Source organism: Rhipicephalus microplus, chromosome 6, assembly GCF_043290135.1.
Source record: "Rhipicephalus microplus isolate Deutch F79 chromosome 6, USDA_Rmic, whole genome shotgun sequence".
Classification (NCBI taxonomy): Eukaryota; Metazoa; Arthropoda; class Arachnida; order Ixodida; family Ixodidae; genus Rhipicephalus; species Rhipicephalus microplus.
Window position 1 is genome coordinate 74,129,594 of NC_134705.1, and position 20,500 is coordinate 74,150,093.

The window sequence follows — 20,500 nt, forward strand, 5'->3', positions numbered from 1 at the left end:
ATAGCGATATCCTGTGTGTAGTGCGTACTTGGAACACTAATTGCAGAAAACCTTTTCCAAGTTGGAACGAACCCACTACGTGACCGTAAGGCAATAGGCGCAGTAACGTGTGTGTCTTTTGTAGTAGACGACCAGCTTTATATCATGAAGTCATTACGATAATCACATTTTCTGACACAATAGCAACTCACGCTTGTCCGAAGCATTGTTACTATCCTATTTCATGCTGTATAGTGAAGTAGGCATAATGAATGTACGTGTTTGTAAGCAAAGAAAGCTACTTTCTTTGCATTTCCAAGCAGACGAAGTTCTTTTTATTGTATTCACAAGCGGACGCGTGGCTGTATGGTAGAACTACCACATGCCACGTAATCGAACCGTGTTCAACCTCCATTGGGACACAGAGTTTTTTAATATTTATTTCATTTGCATATTTCTCGACTCTTAAGTCATGAACAAGATTGTACTTTTCCCTCACAACCAACGATGCCGACACCGATGCTGACTACGATGCGAGAATTCAAGCGAAACGAGTTTTTCAATGCTACCACGTTCATATGCTTCCGTGAAGATACGCAACGCTGGATTAGAACTCGACATCGCCAACATTTTACGCGCATACAGATTTTGACGCATGAGATTTTTTTTCTTTTATATTTTTTGCTTTGCCACAATAGAACAGCGTCAATGAGCAACCATTGTTGTTTTTTTTTTCACAATACGCGTTTGACAAATTTACAAAGTCCACACTCTGCTGGATGAAAATGAATCACTACAAAACAGGTATGACAACTCAAGGCCTATATATCCATGTCACTAACATGTAGCCTAGTGTAACTGTTATGCTGTTGAGGGTCTGTCTTCTACTTCCACAGATAAAAGATGAACACCTGAATGTTGCTCAGTAGTGCGCACAGTGTAATGTAGTCCGCGATGTTGAGCTATGTGTTACAAGATTTTTCGTTGTGATCCAGTTTCATGCAGATGACAACCTCTAGCAGCGGGAAAGTGAGATAACAAAAGAAAATAAGTTCAGCTTAACCTACGAAGTAGATGGCCGTAAATTTTACCTGCATGTAATTCATTCGTTCTTTGGACCCCTCCTAGTTTCTCGTTGGCTGCAAAGCAAGGAAAAGAGAACAGGTCGCCTTAGTACGAAACACACCCTCAATAGAAAAGTATAGGTTGGCATTGGTGAGACCCTGCACCATTTCTTTTGGAATTCAGATGAGGCGCAAAAGTTGGTTGCAATGAATATTCAAGAATCAATTATTATAAGCTTTTATAAATGTCATCACGCTTAGTTATCGCTTCGATTTTTACAAGCCTGCTTCGTGGCAAACAGGTCAATACATTGCAGGTGTCCAAACGAAGTGACTATGAGAGGACGACATCACCTCACAGGTGTGCACTCTCGTGTTTTTATTGAGGGTAAAAATGGTTTTCAATGAGTAAATATAAAAGAGACTACGATACTCATTAGTGGTGTTTGTCGACTTCTTTCACGCCACGCTTTATATTATTTTTTCCCATGTGAGGTATAGGCATGTGATATTTGCCGTCATGGTACACATGTGGAGAGCAGTGCTCGTCGCTTCAGAACTAGGTTCAAGTATCTATAATGAAAACTATGTAGTCTCGTAGTAACGAATCCTAATCGCTTTACAGCTGCCACAACGATGGAAAAGGCGAAGCTATGCCTGTTTTGTCACATGTTATAATTCATGGTAATCTGGAGTTCTTACATCCATAACTATGGCTGCGCCATTTGCACCATTAAAAACAGATATACTATAATTCTGCACATTGAATGTAGACTCTCTTCTTGAGCATGTTTATTGTCATGTAAAAGCTGATCGAAAACGGGCAATCTTCATATTCACCGGAACTTCGATTGCTCAGGGCTTCTATTGCGTGATTGGTGGAGGCCAGAAGTTAACATTCGGAAAAAACGCGATCGTCAAAATATCTGCTAGTTCCTTCATAGGCCTGACGATGTCATTGTTCAAGAACATTCCCCTTGGTTCTCAAGGTAAGGAACATTGTTAAAAAAACTGATGGCTGAATGTTTTGAGAGTGTGCTTTTATTTGATAATCATAAGCAGCTAAGTACACATTCACCAGAAATATCAGGACGCTCACCCCTGTTCATGCGTGATGTTTGCAACAAGTCATAAAACGTACTTGGGAGCGTTAAACGTCGTTTGTTGACATCGTGTTAAAGCTACCATGCAGGAGCTGCAATGCCTTCTTATTTTTTATTTCCTTTGTTACCTTGGCCTGCGTTATACGTTTCGACTAGGCATAGGCAAAATTGAATCTAATCGGTCAAGGCTAAAGAGGCAAGATCAGCACTTACTCAGGTTCGTTGACAGGGAGAGTGACACGTTGGGACTCTCTAGGGATGCTGAAATGGGAATCGAGAAGCGATTCTTCTCGTGATGTGCTCCAAACGATGGTACGTGAAGAGTTGCAATACTTGTTTTAGTGCATGTGATCACAAATGCGTATGATCATGTGCATTTAAGTCATCTCTATTAAATGGAAATAGACCACAGTGCTTCGCACTTATGTTAACTAAATAAATTAACAAATACATTTAGCGTTTATACCACTGAGCTACATTGATCTATAAAATATTTTTCCCGAACCATGAAAAATCAATAAGCTCAAAACGCTATGTTTAACAGATCCAAAACAAAAAGTGCACTCCATGCTGCATGCTTTTTTTGTGGTTAAAATGGTGATGGCTTCGGCTAGTTATTATGACATTTTATATGTTGTAGTGCCAACTGATGGCTTCGTCAAGGAAACACGCGACTATGAGTGCTAGCTTTAGAGTATATTATTCAGAACGTTAGAATTTATGCTAGAAAAGTTGCCAAAACAACATGTCACAAAAGATTGCCAATACAAAAGGTGACCAAGGCTAAAATAAAAACGCTGAAACAAATGAAAACAAAGCTGGAAAAATCTGTCATTTTGAGTACATGCGGAGTCTTCTTGATTACCGTAATTTTTTCACAAAAACGCACATAGATGGTTCGTTGACGGATAAGTCACGCTCACCTGCCATCTGCTTAGCTTGGACGGCAGTTTGAGTGCGATCATCCCAGTGTTTTTACAACTTCAATACAACCTCGAAACGAGGTGTACAGTAGCACTAATTGAAATGCTGCGGGAGAAACCCTTTTTTTTCAATTTGTAACATTGTCAGCGTGTTAGCTTAGTTGATCATTTTGACACCTTCGAGTCTGCCCAACGTAACATGCGCCACAAACGTAGGAAACCTTTCGCCTGACTCCCCACGCACAATGCACGTACCTGGTCCTATGCTTCGTACTGCATGTGACAGGTGAGTGACTCCAAAGGAGGTCGTAGATTTATTAAGACAAATTAAAGAGCCAGAAAATACCACCGAACTGCCGGCAACATTTCCAATCTTTGATCTGTGAGATAGCCGGTGTTCGAAACAACGGTATCTTTCACGTTCATTGATCATGCTGATCGTGGCCGGAGCTTTACCTTTCTTCCGGTCAGCCTTAGTTGTCCGACAGATGGAATGCGCCAACATACGCGATGAAAAGCCTGAACCAGTGAGCTGGGACACTTAAGCTTTGACGATCAAACAGATACAGTGCTGGCGAGATCCGGCCAAAGCATTTGAAATGCTGGCGCTTCTTAAGCTTCGCTTCATGAACTTGAGGTATAGGAGCATTAACAAGGGTGCAAAGGTGTGTGGAGTGCAAAATCAATCTCCACGTGCAAATGATTCTTACGAAACGAGCAAAAATGATATTGTTGGAGACGAGTGTGGAAGTCAGAGGGCACTGCTAGGCCATGTTAGGTGCAAAACAGTTTTCGTAGAGAGCCGGGACCAATTCATCCTGTTAAAAAAATACCTTCGAGTGGCCTTTCGTGAACGCACAAGTGATCTTGCAAAGTTTTTAGCGTTGAAATGTGATCGCTAGAGATGGTGAGAAGGCTTGTCTACGCTAGCAAAATCGCATAGGTACAATCAAATTAAATTATTTCGAAAATCGCTTTTTTAGAGCATTTTCATTACCCCATAAAACGTTCTGGAAAGGAATGATGGTTATGCTGGTAGACCAAACCCTTAACAAATATTGTTGAAATGTGCTCACCCAGCGTGATAAAAACGCGATTTCGCGCAAGAGGGTTCGCATCACCGTATCGTGATGTTCTTCACTAAAGGCAACGCAGATGTTGAATTTTTAGCGATGCCTACCTCTCTCATAGACAACTTTCTGCGCTGCGAGTCGCACTTTCTGCCGTCGCATCTCCTCTTCTTCATCCTCATGAGGGCTTGGTTTCCGTGCGTGCCTGCGTTCTGAGGTATGGTGTTCCTGCTTGGCTAAGAGTTTTTCTAATCGCATTTAACTCGCGTGACTCTAAACGCTGCGGCTTAAAACCATAATGCTTATTACTCCATCACGTCAAACAATTCGCAGAATCGTTATGTAGGGTCCTATATTATGGTCACATCTCTCTTATTTCTAAATATAAAAACTAAGTTGCTGCCAGTTACCACGGCTATTATGGTTACTAGTATGTATAGTCACAAGGCGTTTATTATGCCATCATCTTTATTTAGATCCTAGAAATTCACATTTGACAAAGTTGTTTTCATTCATTTGGATTGGTAATTCATTTACAAGGCAGTAAGTACTCATTGCCCAGTTGTTTCTTATAGTTATAGCCCAGAAAAATTTGCAGTGCCTTGTTTAGTAAGCTACTTTACAAGTACTAACCATAGCAAAGTACCCGGCGCGATCATGCGAAAGTTAGTTTCGCATGATCGCATTTGGCTGCATGTTATGCAATACAACTCATACTGGCTGCATGCTATGTCCATATAGGAAGGGTCCTCTAGAGCTGATGTCTGGTTTCAAGCTGCACGTTAAATCACCATTTTAGGCAAAATACATACTTCCTTATCAGTAAAATTGGTAAAAGCAGTGGTTTTCTTCCATCACGGATGGTGTGTATTTATAGTAGCCTTACCCCAAACTAAGTAAGCATCAACCGACTACGTACCTAAATGTATGGTGAAACTACTGCATTGAAAGCTACTGTTAAAGTCAGGGTAAAATGCACATGCACCCCTTGTTTTACATCAGAAAGACTCCTTGTATGACCTCCACACTTTTTGTGATCTGATAATATACACTGAACCTCACAATAACATGTACCATAAGTGAACAAGGTGATCTGGGTAGAGCGTCGCTCTGTAGCATAGACAGTTAGCGAGCTAGGCTTTCTACATTAGCGCAGCAAGCATGATGAGCACGAACCAGAATTCACTTACCTGACGGTACTTCTTCGCGGCTGTAGCTGCGGTCTCTGACGGTGTATTCTGTAAATGACAAAGTATTGTAAACAGAAATAATAATGCAGAACACTTATTGTAGGTGCAGTTCTGTATGAAAACAATGCCCCACGTGAGTATAACAGTGGCAAGGCATTGATGATATAGTGTAATGGCTTTTTTCTGTTGAAGTTACGTAAATGGTTTTATTGCGATAGCAACTATATGGACACTTTCGGCTAGACTTTGCCGCCGGCGTCAGAGTCTATGTCATGCACCGTATAAATATATATATATATATATATATATATATATATATATATATATATATATATATATATATATATATATATATATATGAACACGCAACAAAGAAAGAAAATGCAGAAAAAACACTCCAGCGCGCGCAATCGAACGCGGGACCTCGACGTCGTGATAGCGACGCGTTCACCACTGAGCCACCCCGGAAAATATCCTACACCGTCCAAACGGCGAGCTACTTATATCTACCACTTACCGCTACTCACGAGTATCTCGGAGGGAATTGTGTTTTCAGCCTTACCAGCAAGATGGCGCAAAGAGAGCGCGTCGCCACACCGCGCAGTGGCGCACGCTTTAATCTCCTATGCGTACTTTGCCCAGTGAGGTAAGGGTGCGTGAGAGAGGGACGCTCCCTCACGCGCTCTTATTAGACGCAGCAATGTAACAAATGAGACTCTTATTCGCGTGCACCCGTACCTGTGAGTACGTTTCGTGCATGAGGAACGCGGGGCATGTTTCGATCTGCCTTCAATTCTGCGCGTGACCTTTCAATTCGTTGCTATCACGTTCATAACTTCGCCTTTCCGGCAAATCTGCCAATTTTCGCTGGATATATAAAAATGATATCTAGAATTTCACGTCTCAGAACCACGACATGATACTGGCAAATGCTGCAGTAGAGGGATCCAGAAATGTGGACCACCTGGTTTTTCTCACGTCCATTGACATCACACAGTAGAGGTGCCTCTGCCATTTCTCTTTGATCTAATTGCGACCCTCGTAGCGGTGAGTAACTCGCCCTCTCGAATGCGCAATCTGCGGGTCAGGAGCTGACTGCCAAAAGCACTTATTCACCATTGTTGGTCTTGGTCTAACACTCCCTTTCTTATACCAGCCATGTATCGGGATATATTGATGCCTGGACATTCTCACGTTTCTTTCGCAGTTTGTTTTCGCAATAACAATGGTTCCCAAGAATTTCCGAGTTGTCAAAAATGTCTGAGACGTTCACAGCCATTATACAGCAAACAAACTGTGCTTTACTGTAAGCTTCACTAAACGTTTAAAATGTGACAAAAAACTTGGCCGCACCACCCTTTTTCGTCAGGGCGACTTAACAGCATATTTCGAAACGAAAACTCCTACAGTTTGACAGCGCCTGATAAAATGTATCTGTGCTTTTTTTGGAGTCTATCAAGTGCGAATTTTTTATATTTTCCCATTTTTTTTACCTATGGCCATATGGAAGCCTAAAGTGTGATTAGCAAACTTGCGGCCACTAGTTTGAAAACAGCTATAAACCCATAACAACATTCTCTAAGCCAGAAAACCTGGAGCATAAGAATTATCTTTATGGAAGTATGGTAATTATGATCAAGAGATAAATTGATAAGACGTAATTCAAGAAGCAAAGCCGCAGTGGAGAACGTGCAAACAAAAAAAAACAAGGAGAAGCTTCGACTTCATGTATAACTTCATAACAAGAACACAAAAAAAACGAGCACGTTGAATCACGTCTGAACAATGAATCTGTCGCATTATAGGAGACAGCTCTTATGTGTGGTTAAAACCAAAAAACAACAACAACGAAAAGACGAGTGAACTATTCACGTGACACACAAAAACGAACTTAAGGAATGAAATCAAAGAAACACAAAAGAAATCGCGGCAAAGGTACGTTCTTAACAACGAGGAAGTGTCCGATTTTCTGCACTTATGCTTGGCCAATCTTTGATTGTTGCACCTGTTTCCAGAAGGCCCGTGACTAAATCGCCCACTCTGCCGCTCTCTGCTTACCTTTTACAGAGGGTTGCGGTGGTGGCCTGTGGCGTGCGTGTGTTTGAACTGAAAATAGCATAAAATAGGACGTGATTTGCTGTAAACGTAGTCCCAAGTAAGCTATTGCGATAAGTATGCAACGATCTACACCAGAATTCACAAAAAAAGAGTGTCAGGAATCTCTAGCTTTTGAGCGTCAATGACAGTTTTTCGCAGCTACTCGTAAACGGGACAAAAAATATTCCGAGGGAGAAAAGGGGAAAAATTGAACATATTGAAATTGCGTCAGTCTTCATGACGCTAAAGCGTTATAGAGCTCATTAAGCTAAAATTTTCGTGTTGAGCGAAAAGTCAACCTTGTGCGTGAGTGAAATACCGAGAAATATCAAATAAAATAAATAAAAAAAAAGCTTTATGCTCACGTGAGGATGGAACTGAGGCCTTCCGCGTAAAAATCAGCTGTTCCACTTGAGAGCCACAGCATTTATTGAAGCTGCTTTTAAATAAAACACTATGTGAGTGTATTCTGGTGGGAAAAGTCTTCTTAACGCATGTACTATTGCTGGCTAAAGCGCTGAATCGCAGCCGATCGAGCAACTGGCAGCTGCGTTAACACGTTCACTCAATAAAAACCCCTCCGACATATTTATTCATCAGCAGCATGAATCAACAAAGTGATCGAGTGCATAGCTTTTGCTGCTGCCTTACGGACGAGAAGTAAGTCCTTCTCTGATTGAAAACAAGGAGGAATTGCGTATTGCGCAGTGAGCACTTTGCAAGTGTACTTGCAGTAGGCACTGTATGTTAGCTAGTCACGACCAATGCGGCACGCAAGAATTGTTCGCTTCTTTGGGTCCCAGAGGAGGCGTGTACAGAGAACCATAACAGGCTAGCACTTCGGTGCCCCCCGACCCAGATTACGCTGGCGTGTTCCCCTCTTAAATACAAAGCTCAACCACTCTCTCTGTCTTTTGCTCAATGTTTCCGATGAACCGAACAAATTGAACTGACTGGGTGTCCGGCTGCTCTCTCCATGGAATCGTGAAGGTAGTACAAAAATACCGTTCCCATTTTTCTACAATGTTCCCGCGGATATTACAAAAGTACCAAGACTCAAGTTTCAGTTTTTATATTGTGGAAGGAGAAAAAATGAATGAGAGAACATTACGTCACACGAGTTGAAGCCCACTGTGTCGGCCCAACACGTGACCCAAAGGCCAGAGTGAGCGGTAGGTTCTGGTACTCTTGGTGGTGTACTGTTTTCCAACAACCTGCGTAAGCCGGCTAGTCTGCACTGAACGAAAGCGGCGAGATTAGGAGGTACAAGCGCCATACCTTCGAGAAGTCCTGTTGCTTGCGTGATGTTGGTGCAAGAGGTGACATGTTGAGCCGACACTCCTGGCCTGAAAATGAGTTGGCTTGCGAACGCTTGCGGCGTGACGCCATGCTCCCGCCTTCCTTTTTCTTCCTCCATGGTTTATATATCGCAACAAGCGCCGCCAAAGTAAGTTCTACCGCCATGCCTCAGGGCGTGCTCGGCATTCACACTGCACCTCTATTCTCGTAGGTCATGCTTGTGTTCGCGTAATATTTCACTAACTGCGTGCATTATTTCCGGTACGTTCTCACAGTGCTGATCCATTAGGTGCTGCGCCGAAGAGAAAAAGGCCCGCAAACACACACCTAAATTGTGCGCATGAACGACGAGTCTACTGCCCAGCATCTTGCATCGGGTGTTCTAATTTCGTTTTTTGTTGTTTTTCACAGGTAACTGTTGTTTTCCTGTTTCACTCAACTTGTGACGGGGCTCTGAAAAATAAACCTTCGGTTGACAGCCTGCGCTAGCTGCTGTCTGATTGCTCTCCATTTTGTCTACTACACAGTATATCTATCATGTACCAACCACTAGCCCTAATCATCGACATTGTTTTTCCATGTACTCTATCGGCCACTGATAGAAATCTAATGTTTGCGCTGTAAATCACCTATGCAGTTTAGTTTCAAAATATTCTAGATGTATAGGTTACAGTACCAAGAAAAATATAATTGAATTTCTTCAGTCATAAGTCTTCGCAATAAAGCAATATCTATTTTGAAATGGAGTGTCGAAAATGTTAACGAAATTAAAGGTCACGAATAACGACATGGTTGATGCGGTGAATAAACAAATTTGTCATGAGATAAATTAAATAAATCGCTATGGTCGCCCTAAGACCGTGGTTTTATTTATTTATCTTTATTCAAGCGTGGAGACCAATGAAGCCTCTCACAAATTATAGACTGAAATAGAATGCGCTTTGCCCTGCGGAAGTTACGGAGATACTTCTGTGCAGTATAGTTGTCAAAAGCACTGCCTGTTCGTGGAGTATGTCAAATATCTTAGTTCAAAATATCACTGCGCCCGTGTTATTTATACGTGCAAGTAGGACAATTATGCCTTTTCCGAACTGAAAAATATGTCAACGGGCGTGATATTACCCGATCCTTTTAGAATACTTAGTCTCGGCGGGGCCTATGCCGAAACGGCGGAACTTTCTACAACATGGTGCGCACCGTTACCTGTTAATTTTTCTTAATCATTCAGTTTTTTCGTCCTTGCTAGATACTTCACATTAACCTCTTTCGCACTGATTACGCGCGGGAATATACTTTCTTGTAATTGTGTAATAGTGCTTACGTGGTGGCGTCAGTAGTAGGGCGATCAGGATGACACCAATGACGACAGCCAATCCGATGGCGATGGCGACAATCATTCCGTGCATTTTTTTGTCCTCCATTAGGCTGAATGGAGAAAGAAAAAAGAATAGCCAAAGTGAATTAACAGAGGCTTACGTTTAGGGTAATGTATTCTACAGGCATTACAGCATAAAACTGCGCAACACTTGACGAGAACAATCAAAAAATTAAACGGAAAAGGGAGATATTTCACAAAAGTAGTGTACATCATAGGTAGAAGGAGTACAATCTCGGCATCTCATCACTACAAAGCAGAAAGAAGTCACTCGGATGGTGGCAGTTGCAACTAAATCCCGCCAGAGTCCAGCTCTCTTGCACGTAATGTAGCGCACGTACTTTTATTGTCGACAGACACATGCAGATATTGCTATTTTAGAGCCATCCTAGAGCATATTCTATGGGGCCGTTCAAGTATTGAGGGCAATAAGCGTAACGCAGCCTGAAACAGCCACAGCATCTGAGTGTGCTGGAAGTCTGCGTTGATCTGCTCGCAACTGCAGCATCAACTATGCGCCCTCAAAGGGTCATCAAGCCGCAAGGGCGATCAACCCTTAGCTGAAAATCTGAGGGAACATTCCTCAGACCAAAATTTACCATTCGCTTTGACATAGCAGCAGAGACAGATGCAAAACTGTATTGATGGCACTACGAAGTCGTTCAATTTATCTTGCCGACGTTTTGACGGGTGGTGGCCAGTAGCTCGCCACGAGATTTTCGCGCAGGTTAACTTCTGCCGGAATACCACGGTCATATCATGAAAGAGTGACGACGTTTTGCCTTAACCGCGTACCTACGTGCTCTCAGGAAAGGATAATAAGAATGGCCTCGAAATGAGCTGAAAGAGGGAGGGGGGGGGGGGTCTCTACTAAAGAGGATGTGACGGCCAGCCAAACAGAGTTGGGGGCTATCAGACTTGCATTGTAATATTAGACAGGGAGACGTGTAACGAGAAGCAAATCTATAGGAAGAACCCTGACATAAGCGAGTTTTTGTCATCGTGGTTGGTAAAATTACCCGAGGCTTCTCTACTAACAAGTTTGTTTATGCTGATTCATACGACATTATACAAGACGGACGACCGCACGCACAGTGAACCTACCTGCTCTTCGTTGTCGTCTTCTATACGCAGAGTGATCTATGATGTGTTAGCTATGTAGCAATATACAGAGACAAAGTGGAGGCATGGTATGGTAACAAGCCACTATCCTCATGATGACGAAGAAAATGAAGCACTAGAACATGTGAATTTCATGATGAGTATTCTGAATATCTCAGATCAAGTACTGTATTTACTGCACCAGATGCATTTAGAATGTGCTTCGAAATGCTCAGGAGTAATCTCTTGAATGAATCGAACTTATGAATCAATTACGATGGCTTATATTGCATGCGTTTGACAACACGTGGTTGACTACTGTATTAATTTTTGAGTTATCGAGTTCTGAATGGTCATATTGAAATGTTTTCTAAGGCGATTACTTCGAAGCGGGTGGGTATTGGCCGCTCGAATCATGGTCAAACATGGACTGATATTAGGAGTGAGGACATGGCAACGCAGTAAATCTGTATTTATTATAAATTTCACAGACGGGTACCGAAAATGACATGACAGTAGTCATACCGAAGATGACATTACAGTAGCCATCAACCTGAAGTAGGCGAAATCACTGACATTTTCAAACACTTCAAATGCACTAGGAAGCTCACCTTAAGCAGAAAATGCGGCGGTGACCTAACAGTAGCTAACACTCTGCGAATTATGCACCTCCAAGCAACAGTTGGCGAAGGTCCGCGGAATAACAATAAGTAGATCTTCAGTAGACAGAATTAGAAAAAAGTATTTGATGCTCTAACTTGCTTTGAAGGTACTGAAAAACCCGCCCTTGTAGTCTTGTGGTTTTGGTGCTTCACGGCAACCGCAATCATCGTGAGATTTAATGATAGCCACTGGGGTCGTTTTCGACTGAAGCGAAGGATGTAGAGACTCGTGTTTAGGTTTGGGCGCACGTCAAAGATTCCCAGGTGGGCGTAATTTCCGGAGCCCTCGTCTATGGCATCGTATATTACCTTATTGTAGTTTTGGGAAGTTAAACGCCAGTAAATATTAGCGGCTCAAATGCTTCTTGACAAGAACGCCAAGTTTTAATGAAACCTTTTCTTTTATTTGGCCATGCTTTTTCTGACATCACACTGCTAAAGTCATTTAAATTCTCTTATAACACACTGATGAATACTTACGCGGCTATTAGCGATCCTAAAGAAACAAAAAACGAGATAAAGTAAATAGTCGGAATCATTTCAATGTCATGCTCACGGAAACTTGTCACGCAACCTGCATTTTCAACAATATCTGAAGTCTTTGCTTAGTGTTTCGGCTGTTCTCATTTCACCCACAAACAAAATCTCCTAAATATACTTAAAATTTTATAAATTCAGAGAATGCATATTTGGCATAGAGAAGATAATTTTTCAAGCAGTAGCACACAGATCAAATTATGCTTCAGAATTCACATGAAAACTTAAATCAGAATGTCTTCTTTGTAATCCAACGATAATACTTTTGTTATCTGTGTTGTTTACAACACACGTTCCGAAACGTGTGGCAAACTCTACATGTGGTAAAACAAGTAATATTCTTTATTATCACATGTCTCTAGCATATCACCTGTAAAAAAATACTGCAGCAAAAGCATCTACCAGGCCTGAATACTTTTCGTACTTGCATCAGTGTAATAAGACTACAAATAAAAGCCCACCGAACCTAGGGTTGCTAGTTTTCCTGCGTGAGACGTAGCCCAGAATCCCGAAAGGCCGCTAAAAGTTTTGCCAGAAGCACAAATATCTTATACGAGGGAACAACATGGCGGCAAAGCGTTGCCTCTGCTTCACATTTCTATCATACAAGCGTCATTATTGCAGAATTGGCTATTACTAATTTTAGCCACAAAAGAAACGTCATGGAACTCTAGTAATTATATATACGACATTGAACACCGCTTTCACTGGAAAGGTACATGACCAAATATTTAAGTGAAATAATGAACACAGCTTCAGTTTATTTGTATGGACTTGAGCTAATGTTAAAGGCAGTTATGAAGGAAAACCATAGATAAATGTAGAATGTCCAAGAGCTGCAGTTTAAATTTAATTATTGAATCTGTGACTGGGACATCATGAAGTCATTCCGACTTTTCATTAGGTTTTGGTAAAATTTGTATCATAAAAACTAAATTCAACACACGGTGTCAAGTGTATTCGAAAACGAACATTAATCTTGACAAAAAGCGGTGTTTGTCGACTCTTTTAAGACGCACGTCAAGAGTGCCCACGAGTGATGTGCAAAGCGACATGCCGTACACCAGCTTCATGCACCAACTGCAACAACCTTAACTACTGTCCTGTAGACCATGCTGCAAACCCCAGAAGTCGAGGATAGGCACAACTGTATGGCTTGAGAGATGGGGAACGACGACTCATATTCAGGTGCAAATTCCCACGACACTATTTAGCGTGATACTGAAAATAAACATTTTCATCATTTTATGTTATGTCTTCGTCATAAAGGTTAGTCTTTCAGTGGTTTTAAGCTTTTTAAGCTACTCAGCTCGAAGATGTGGCTTCGCTTTCCTGCTTTCAGGGGTGCATTTCAATGAGGGAAAAATCAAAACACACTACTTTCTTGGACTGTGGCAAACGAAAAAAATTCAAGGTGTGCAAGCGTTACAATGCCGCCATATCACGCTTGAATATTACTCTGGGTCTGGCGCGGTGAACCAACAGCTTTTTAAATGCGAAGCATTTATTAGTGAACTTCGGCGACTTTGAACGTATCTATCTATCTATCTATCTATCTATCTATCTATCCATCTATCTATCTATCTATCTATCTATCTATCTATCTATCTATCTATCTATCTATCTATCTGTCTGTCTGTCTGTCTGTCTGTCTGTCTGTCTGTCTGTCTGTCTGTCTCTGTCTGTCTGTCTGTCTGTCTGTCTCTGTCTGTCTCTGTCTGTCTCTGTCTGTCTGCCTCTGTCTGTCTGTCTCTGTCTGTCTGTCTGTCTGTCTGTCTGTCTGTCTGTCTGTCTGTCTGTCTGTCTGTCTGTCTGCCTGTCTGTCTGTCTGTCTGTCTGTCTGTCTAGCTGCTTACGTCTTTTAGCTCTCCTGGCCGTTCCGGTAATGGTATTGATACCAAACTTGGCATGACATAACATGACTCTATGGCGAGCATAAGTGAGTAATCATAACATGAAAATCATGATATGTATGCCATCAATGTCATGATTTACATTCTATGGCCTTGCTGCTGTTGCGGTGGTTTCGTTAACATAACATGTCGCACAACTGGTATGGTATCAAATGACTGCATGGCAAACACAAACGACAGACCCTAGCATGAAAATCATGACATGCGTGTCATCTAACGACATGACTACATGCCACACTGATGATGCGCTCGTGGCCGTTTCACTAGCTTCGCATATACCACATTTGGTATTGCCGGACGTGAATGGATGATGAAGGTAAGTGAGTGGTGCAAACATGGCAATCATCAGATGCGTGTCATGTAACAACATAACTATATGCTATGCTCATATTGCGCTCACGGCGTTTTCGCTAGCTTCACATGTACCGAATTCGGTATTACGTCATGTGAATGGATGGTGAAGTTGTTTGGTGCAATCATAGTAATCATGAGATGCGCATCCTCTAAGAACATGACCACATGCCACACTCAAGACGCCAATACATTTCGAGGTGACCCAGCGCACGTGCGCGCGGGCGTTTATTTCACCACGTCATGTCGGCGATGCCACGCCAGACACAGATCTCCGCTGCGTTGCTTTGACGCATGAGCGTTTGAGCGCGCCAGGCGTCCCTGCGTCACAAAGAGAGGCAGACGCGCTGTTCTCTGGGTAACGTTATCGCCGCGAAATGCAGCATGTCCCATTTTGCGCCGCTTGCCATGTCGTGCCGGTGTTCACGTTTTGCTAGCATAGCGTCGGTGCACCCTTCGTGGGCGCGCGTCAACGTCAGAATATATTGGGCCCTTCATGATGCACATGCCGCCATTTCGCTAGCTTCTCATATACCAAATTTGGTATTGCCTGACGTGAATGGATGACGAAGGTATGTCAGTGGTGCAAACATGATAATCGATACACTCATTGCAAGTAAATCTTCACTACCTACTACGCTCATAGCACGCTCGCAGCCCTTTCCCTAGCTCCACATATACCAAATTTGGTATCAGGTGACGTGAATAGATGAGGAAGGTAAATGACTCGTCCAAACATGATAATTGGGGTATGGAAGTGATATATGGCATAAATTACCTCCGCATCAATCGTAGCGTTTGCTGACTTTAAAGTGGCATATTAACCATCTTCATTCGTATTTCACACATCATCGATTCCCACTGTACATGAGATCTGCCAATTTTTATTGTTTCAAAAGTTAATAGCTGCGAATGTCACGTGACGTTGCACTCCATCCTGAAGGGCTATGTAAGCGTTTCCATTAGGGCAGCTGCGTATACGTATGCGTTGGGTGGAGGGTGTGCGTTTGGTATTTTTCAGCAGTCATGTGAAACCTTTTTTTTCTATTTTAGCCATGGTTTGCTAAAAAGATGGTCATGTTTTATATTGCACAAATATTTGTGTCGTTGACAAACATGCCTAGGAATTAGTCACTTACCTTGCCTCTCGTCGGAGCTGCTATCCTTTCCTGTAACAGGGAAATCACAGTACACTTTGATTGTGGAAAACTAATAATACGTTAACCATATAATAAAACCTCGTTATCGGTGAAAGTTCAGCGGCTAACTGTGATAAGTGAGCGTGGCTACGGGTGTTACTGTATGGCGACGCAAGCCTTTTTTTTTGCTTCTTTTCTGTAAAACTCAGGTGGGTTGGTAACTTCAATTTTAATTCCATAAGTATCTCTACTGAATAAAGGTACATAATATATTGGTGAAAGGTAACTTTTCTATTCCAGGCATACCGCACCTGCTCCGAATCGCTCTCGGGGGTGCTAGATCATCAGTAGCTAGCCTGGTACAATCAGCGCTCGTGTGAGGCGGCCTCGCATGTTTGTATCGCCCTTGTGGTCACTCGCGATTTCGAAACGCGACTCCCCTTTCACCTACGCACAACCAATTTCTGCAACTGCGTGCATGATTTATAGCAGGTTTCTGGGAACGACGTGATGGACAACATTCTACTGCTTCAATTGGAAGCAGCGCAAGAGGCCATCTAGTCTACCAACGGTGGTCCAAGATCACAAAACTGTTGTTCATACATTCCAAAGTCTGAAAAAAACAATTGGGAACTTGACAAGAAGGTACTTGATTTCTTTTCAGGACAACACAACTGACGGTGCGCTCATTCAATCTGTGCCTTTCATTTCTGCAGTGGTAGCTTCTCATATTTATACGAGCGTCCATCTCCTTTTTGGCAGTAACTTCCGTGTTAGAAAGTGGTGACAGTTCGTCTCGGTGAATCAGTGGCTAGGGTGCTCAGCTGCTGACCCGAAGGTTGCGGGTTTGATCCTAGCTGCGGCGGTGGCACTTTGGTGGAGGCGACATGGTATTGGCCCGTGTTCCATGCGATGTTAGTACAGTTTAAAGTGTCTCAACGTGGATGTGGCTCGCAGCCGACCCACCCTCGTGAATGGCGTCGGCTCCTCAGGAAAATTAGTGAATAAAGTTCGTTGACCGACTGGCTGACTACAGTTTAAAGAACATCAGAGAGACAAAACATCTGAACCCTGCACTACGGTGCCCCTCGTAATCATGCCATGGCCTTGGTACAAAGAACCTGAGATAATATTGCAGAGTGCTGGTACCCACAAGTCTGAAACTGGGCTCACAGGTGAGCTGTGATTGCGCATGCCTGAGCATTGTTCACCTGTTTTCTTGCTCTGTCATTCACGCAGCATCCCGTCTACCCACTAAACACGCAGCCACATGACAGTGCTTTGCTGTGTACCACGCACTGGTCACACGAAAAGTAATTCCTGTGCTTCTCCTCGCATCGTGATTTATCTTGGCGTTGTTGGCGCACCGCAAAACTGTACGTACTTTCAGTGGGGCTGACGTACCCCTTGTATGCCTTGGCATTCAGCAATCTTTTTCAGGTTGTGGTTTTGACCATGTACATATTGCCGCGTGCATAGCTGCATTTAGCGGCGAGATAGCAACTACAACGAAGAACGAGGTTTTGCTCGAGAGGCGTAGCGCAGGCGAGTGAAGAAGACGACAATCTTAGCGGCCTTTTCTGAGAGCGTCTCTACAAGTTCCACTGTACGTGTTTTTAAATAAACCCCCTGTGATTTATAACCCGCGACACTGGTGGAAGAGCTGGGTACTACCACCTCATGGTCAGCACCCCTGTGACAAGCCCCGAGTCCAGCCCTACGAGACAGCCACGCGTGGAGACGCCTGTGCACTGCTCAAGCCGTCGCCTTCAAGGTCTCCAACCGGAATTCAGCCTTTTAAAGGGAGCAACACTTTCGACAGCCACCCCTACTCAAGAAATGGAAAGGAGTCCTGCACAGGTGACGGTCCAGAATATGCGCATTCCTGAACCATTTCATGGCTGGCCGAACGAAGATGCGCAAGACTGGCTTGAGCAGTTTGAACGGGTAGCTAAATCGAACTACTGGAGCCTCGAGGGAAAGCTCTTCCACGTATACTTCGCCCTTGAAGACGGCGCGAAGACGTGGTTTATAAACCGGGAGGCAACATTGACGACATGGGAGGAGTTTTGTCGTCGGTTTCTTGACACCTTCGGTGACGCGGACCGACGCGAAAACGCACAACGCCTTCTTGAAGGACGCACCCAACAGCTGCATGAAAGCGTCACCATGTTTGCTGAGGATATGGTGCGTCTGTGCCACCGCGCGGACCCCAACATGCCCGAGGCTCGAAAGCTAAGCCATCTCATGAGGGGCGTCAAAGAGCAGCTGTTTGTTGGTCTTGTGCGCAATCCGCCGGCAACAGTGGACAAGTTCACCTGGGAGGCCACCGCAATAGAGCGTGCGCTGCAGCAACGGTACCGAAAGTCTGAACGCCCGGCCACCGGCGCAGCTGCAGGCGCCGCCGCACTTACCGCAAACGACGAGTTTTCTCTACGCCACCTGATTAGACAGATCGTGTGTGAGGAGATCGCGAAGGAGAACGCAAAATACACTTTGCAGTCACAGGCGCCCCCGCAGCAGGAGTCCACGGTAGCCTCCGTCGCTGAAGTCGTTCGCCATGAACTTCGACAAGCGTTTGCCTCTCCTCAGCAGTATTCCGCTCCACCGCACCGTCCAAACCCGTGGACCTATGCGGACGCTGTGCGTCGTTCATTGGCTCCAGAAGTATCCTACCAGCCGAACGGATACAGCTCTGCAGACGCTGTTCGTCGACCCACGCCCATGCCAGCGCCGCAGTACCTCGAACCGTATCCTGTGGCAGCCTGGGCTCAGCAAAATTCGGTCAGGCGACCCTATATGCGGAAGACCGACATATGGCGCACTGCGCAACGCCCACCACTCTGCTACAACTGTGGAGAGCCAGGGCACATTTACCGTTTGTGCCCACATCGCCGAGCTGAATACCGCGGTAGTACACCTACAGCTACGCGCGGACAGTTCGACGAAAGCCATGCCCCCATAGACGACGACCAGGCTGGCAGACGGGAAGGCTCTTCTACCTTCCGGACGCGCTCACCATCCCCGGCTCGCTTTGGTTCACTAAGGCGCCGTAGTTTTGCTGACGCCATCAGAGGTCGGTCTCCCAGCCCATGGCGCGGAAACTGAAAGCAGCGACCTTTGGGGGGAAGGTTTACAGCCGTTGAATTGCCCAAAATCCCCCACTGCTGCTGAAACACGTGAGAGATGACGATGAAGACTCCGCCGAGAAAACTGTGACTGCCGGCCTCGCTGTGACGATTGACGGCGTTGAAGTCACGGCCTTAGTCGATACGGGTGCAGACTTCTCCATAATGAGTGAACGATTGGCACACGAACTTAAGAAAGTCAGGATGGAATGGACGGGCGCTTATATCCGAAATGCTGGAGGCCAGATAATGACTCTCACCGGAAAATGTACAGCAAGACTCATGATTCAGAATGTGGCTTTTGTAGCCACATTTCTGATCCTACCGGAGTGCTGCAAACCTATGATACTGGGAATGGATTTCTTAAGAGAGTACGGTGCTGTGGTCAACATACGTGATGGTGTGATCACATTTGCCGCGGACAAGTCTGTGACCCAAGATCCAGACCAAGAACCCAGGGTGTTACGTGTGGTTGACGACGACGTCTGCGTGCCAGCACTGTCATGTAGTCTTGTTTCCAAGGCATCGCCATCGCTCGCGGCATCGTCAGCTTAGTGGATGGGCGCGCAGACGTGTTTCTGACCAACTTCACGAATGAGCGCCGGCACATCGGTAAAGGCACGGCTGTGGCGTACCTCGAAGAGCTCGACTACTCTCACGACTGTCTTCTAATGCAAGGGGAAGCCACAGCTCAATCACCTCCACATACACCAGCAGTTGATATCGGTCCAAGTCTTACACCGACTGAAAGATGCCGTCTTATGGAGCTGCTCGACCAGTTCAAGGACTGCTTCTCATCGACATCATGAGTGGGTCGAACGCCTCTGACTAAGCATCGCATCATTACGGAAGACACAGCAAGACCGATCCGACAGAACCCATATCGCATCGCTCAGAAAGAACGTGAGGTAATCCAGCAGAGAGTCAAGAAGATGCTAGAGGACGATGTAATCCAACCATCAAAGAGTCCTTGGGCATCGCCAGTGGTACTCGTGAAAAAGAAAGATGGCAGCTTGCGTTTCTGCATCGATTATCGTAAGCTGAACCTTGTTACAAAAAAAGATGTTTATCCATTACCACGGATCGTGACTTTTCGGACAGGCTACGGCATGCGCACTACTTCTCGTCAATGGACCTTAAAAGTGGATACTGGCAAATAGAAGTAGATGAGCGCGACCGAAAAAAGACCACCTTCGTGACGTCAGACGGGCTTTATAAATTCAAAGTCCTCCAGTTCGGTCTATGCTCAGCCCCAGCCACGTTTCAGAGACTAATGGATACCATTCTGTCCGGCCTGAAATGGAAAATATGCCTTGTGTACCTCGATGACGTGATCGTTTTTTCGGCCACGTTTGAAGAGCATCTAAAGCGGCTACTGTCAGTCCTTCAAGCCATACGGTCCGCTGGACTTAAACCGGAAAAATGCCACTTCGTCTTCGAAGAACTTCAGTTCCTGGGACACGTGATCAGTCGCGAAGGTGTGAAGCCTCACCCAGATAAAACAGTAGCCGTCGCAAAGTTCGTAAGGCCTGTTGATAAGAAAGCGGTCAAGCGTTTTCTGGGTCTCTG

The 20,500-nt window shown here is 44.4% G+C and overlaps 2 protein-coding genes across 2 annotated transcripts in view; one reads left to right on the forward strand and one right to left on the reverse strand.

Moving 5' to 3' along the window:
• Positions 1–20,500, reverse strand: part of LOC142765312 (uncharacterized) — a 124,490-nt gene that overhangs the window by 99,764 nt on the left and 4,226 nt on the right. The window contains exons 3-9 of the mRNA XM_075866073.1: positions 15,804–15,833; positions 10,047–10,150; positions 7,388–7,435; positions 5,330–5,377; positions 4,250–4,351; positions 2,360–2,407; positions 1,071–1,118 (exon numbers count right to left, since the gene is read on the reverse strand). Coding sequence (XP_075722188.1) covers positions 1,071–1,118; positions 2,360–2,407; positions 4,250–4,351; positions 5,330–5,377; positions 7,388–7,435; positions 10,047–10,146 — 394 coding nt within the window. The 5' untranslated portion in view covers positions 10,147–10,150; positions 15,804–15,833. The remainder of the gene's footprint in view (positions 1–1,070; positions 1,119–2,359; positions 2,408–4,249; positions 4,352–5,329; positions 5,378–7,387; positions 7,436–10,046; positions 10,151–15,803; positions 15,834–20,500) is intronic.
• The window catches only part of LOC142765893 (uncharacterized), an 87,050-nt gene continuing 83,449 nt past the window's right edge, over positions 16,900–20,500 (forward strand). The window contains exon 1 of the mRNA XM_075867698.1: positions 16,900–16,978. Within this exon, the coding sequence (XP_075723813.1) occupies positions 16,900–16,978 (79 nt within the window). The remainder of the gene's footprint in view (positions 16,979–20,500) is intronic.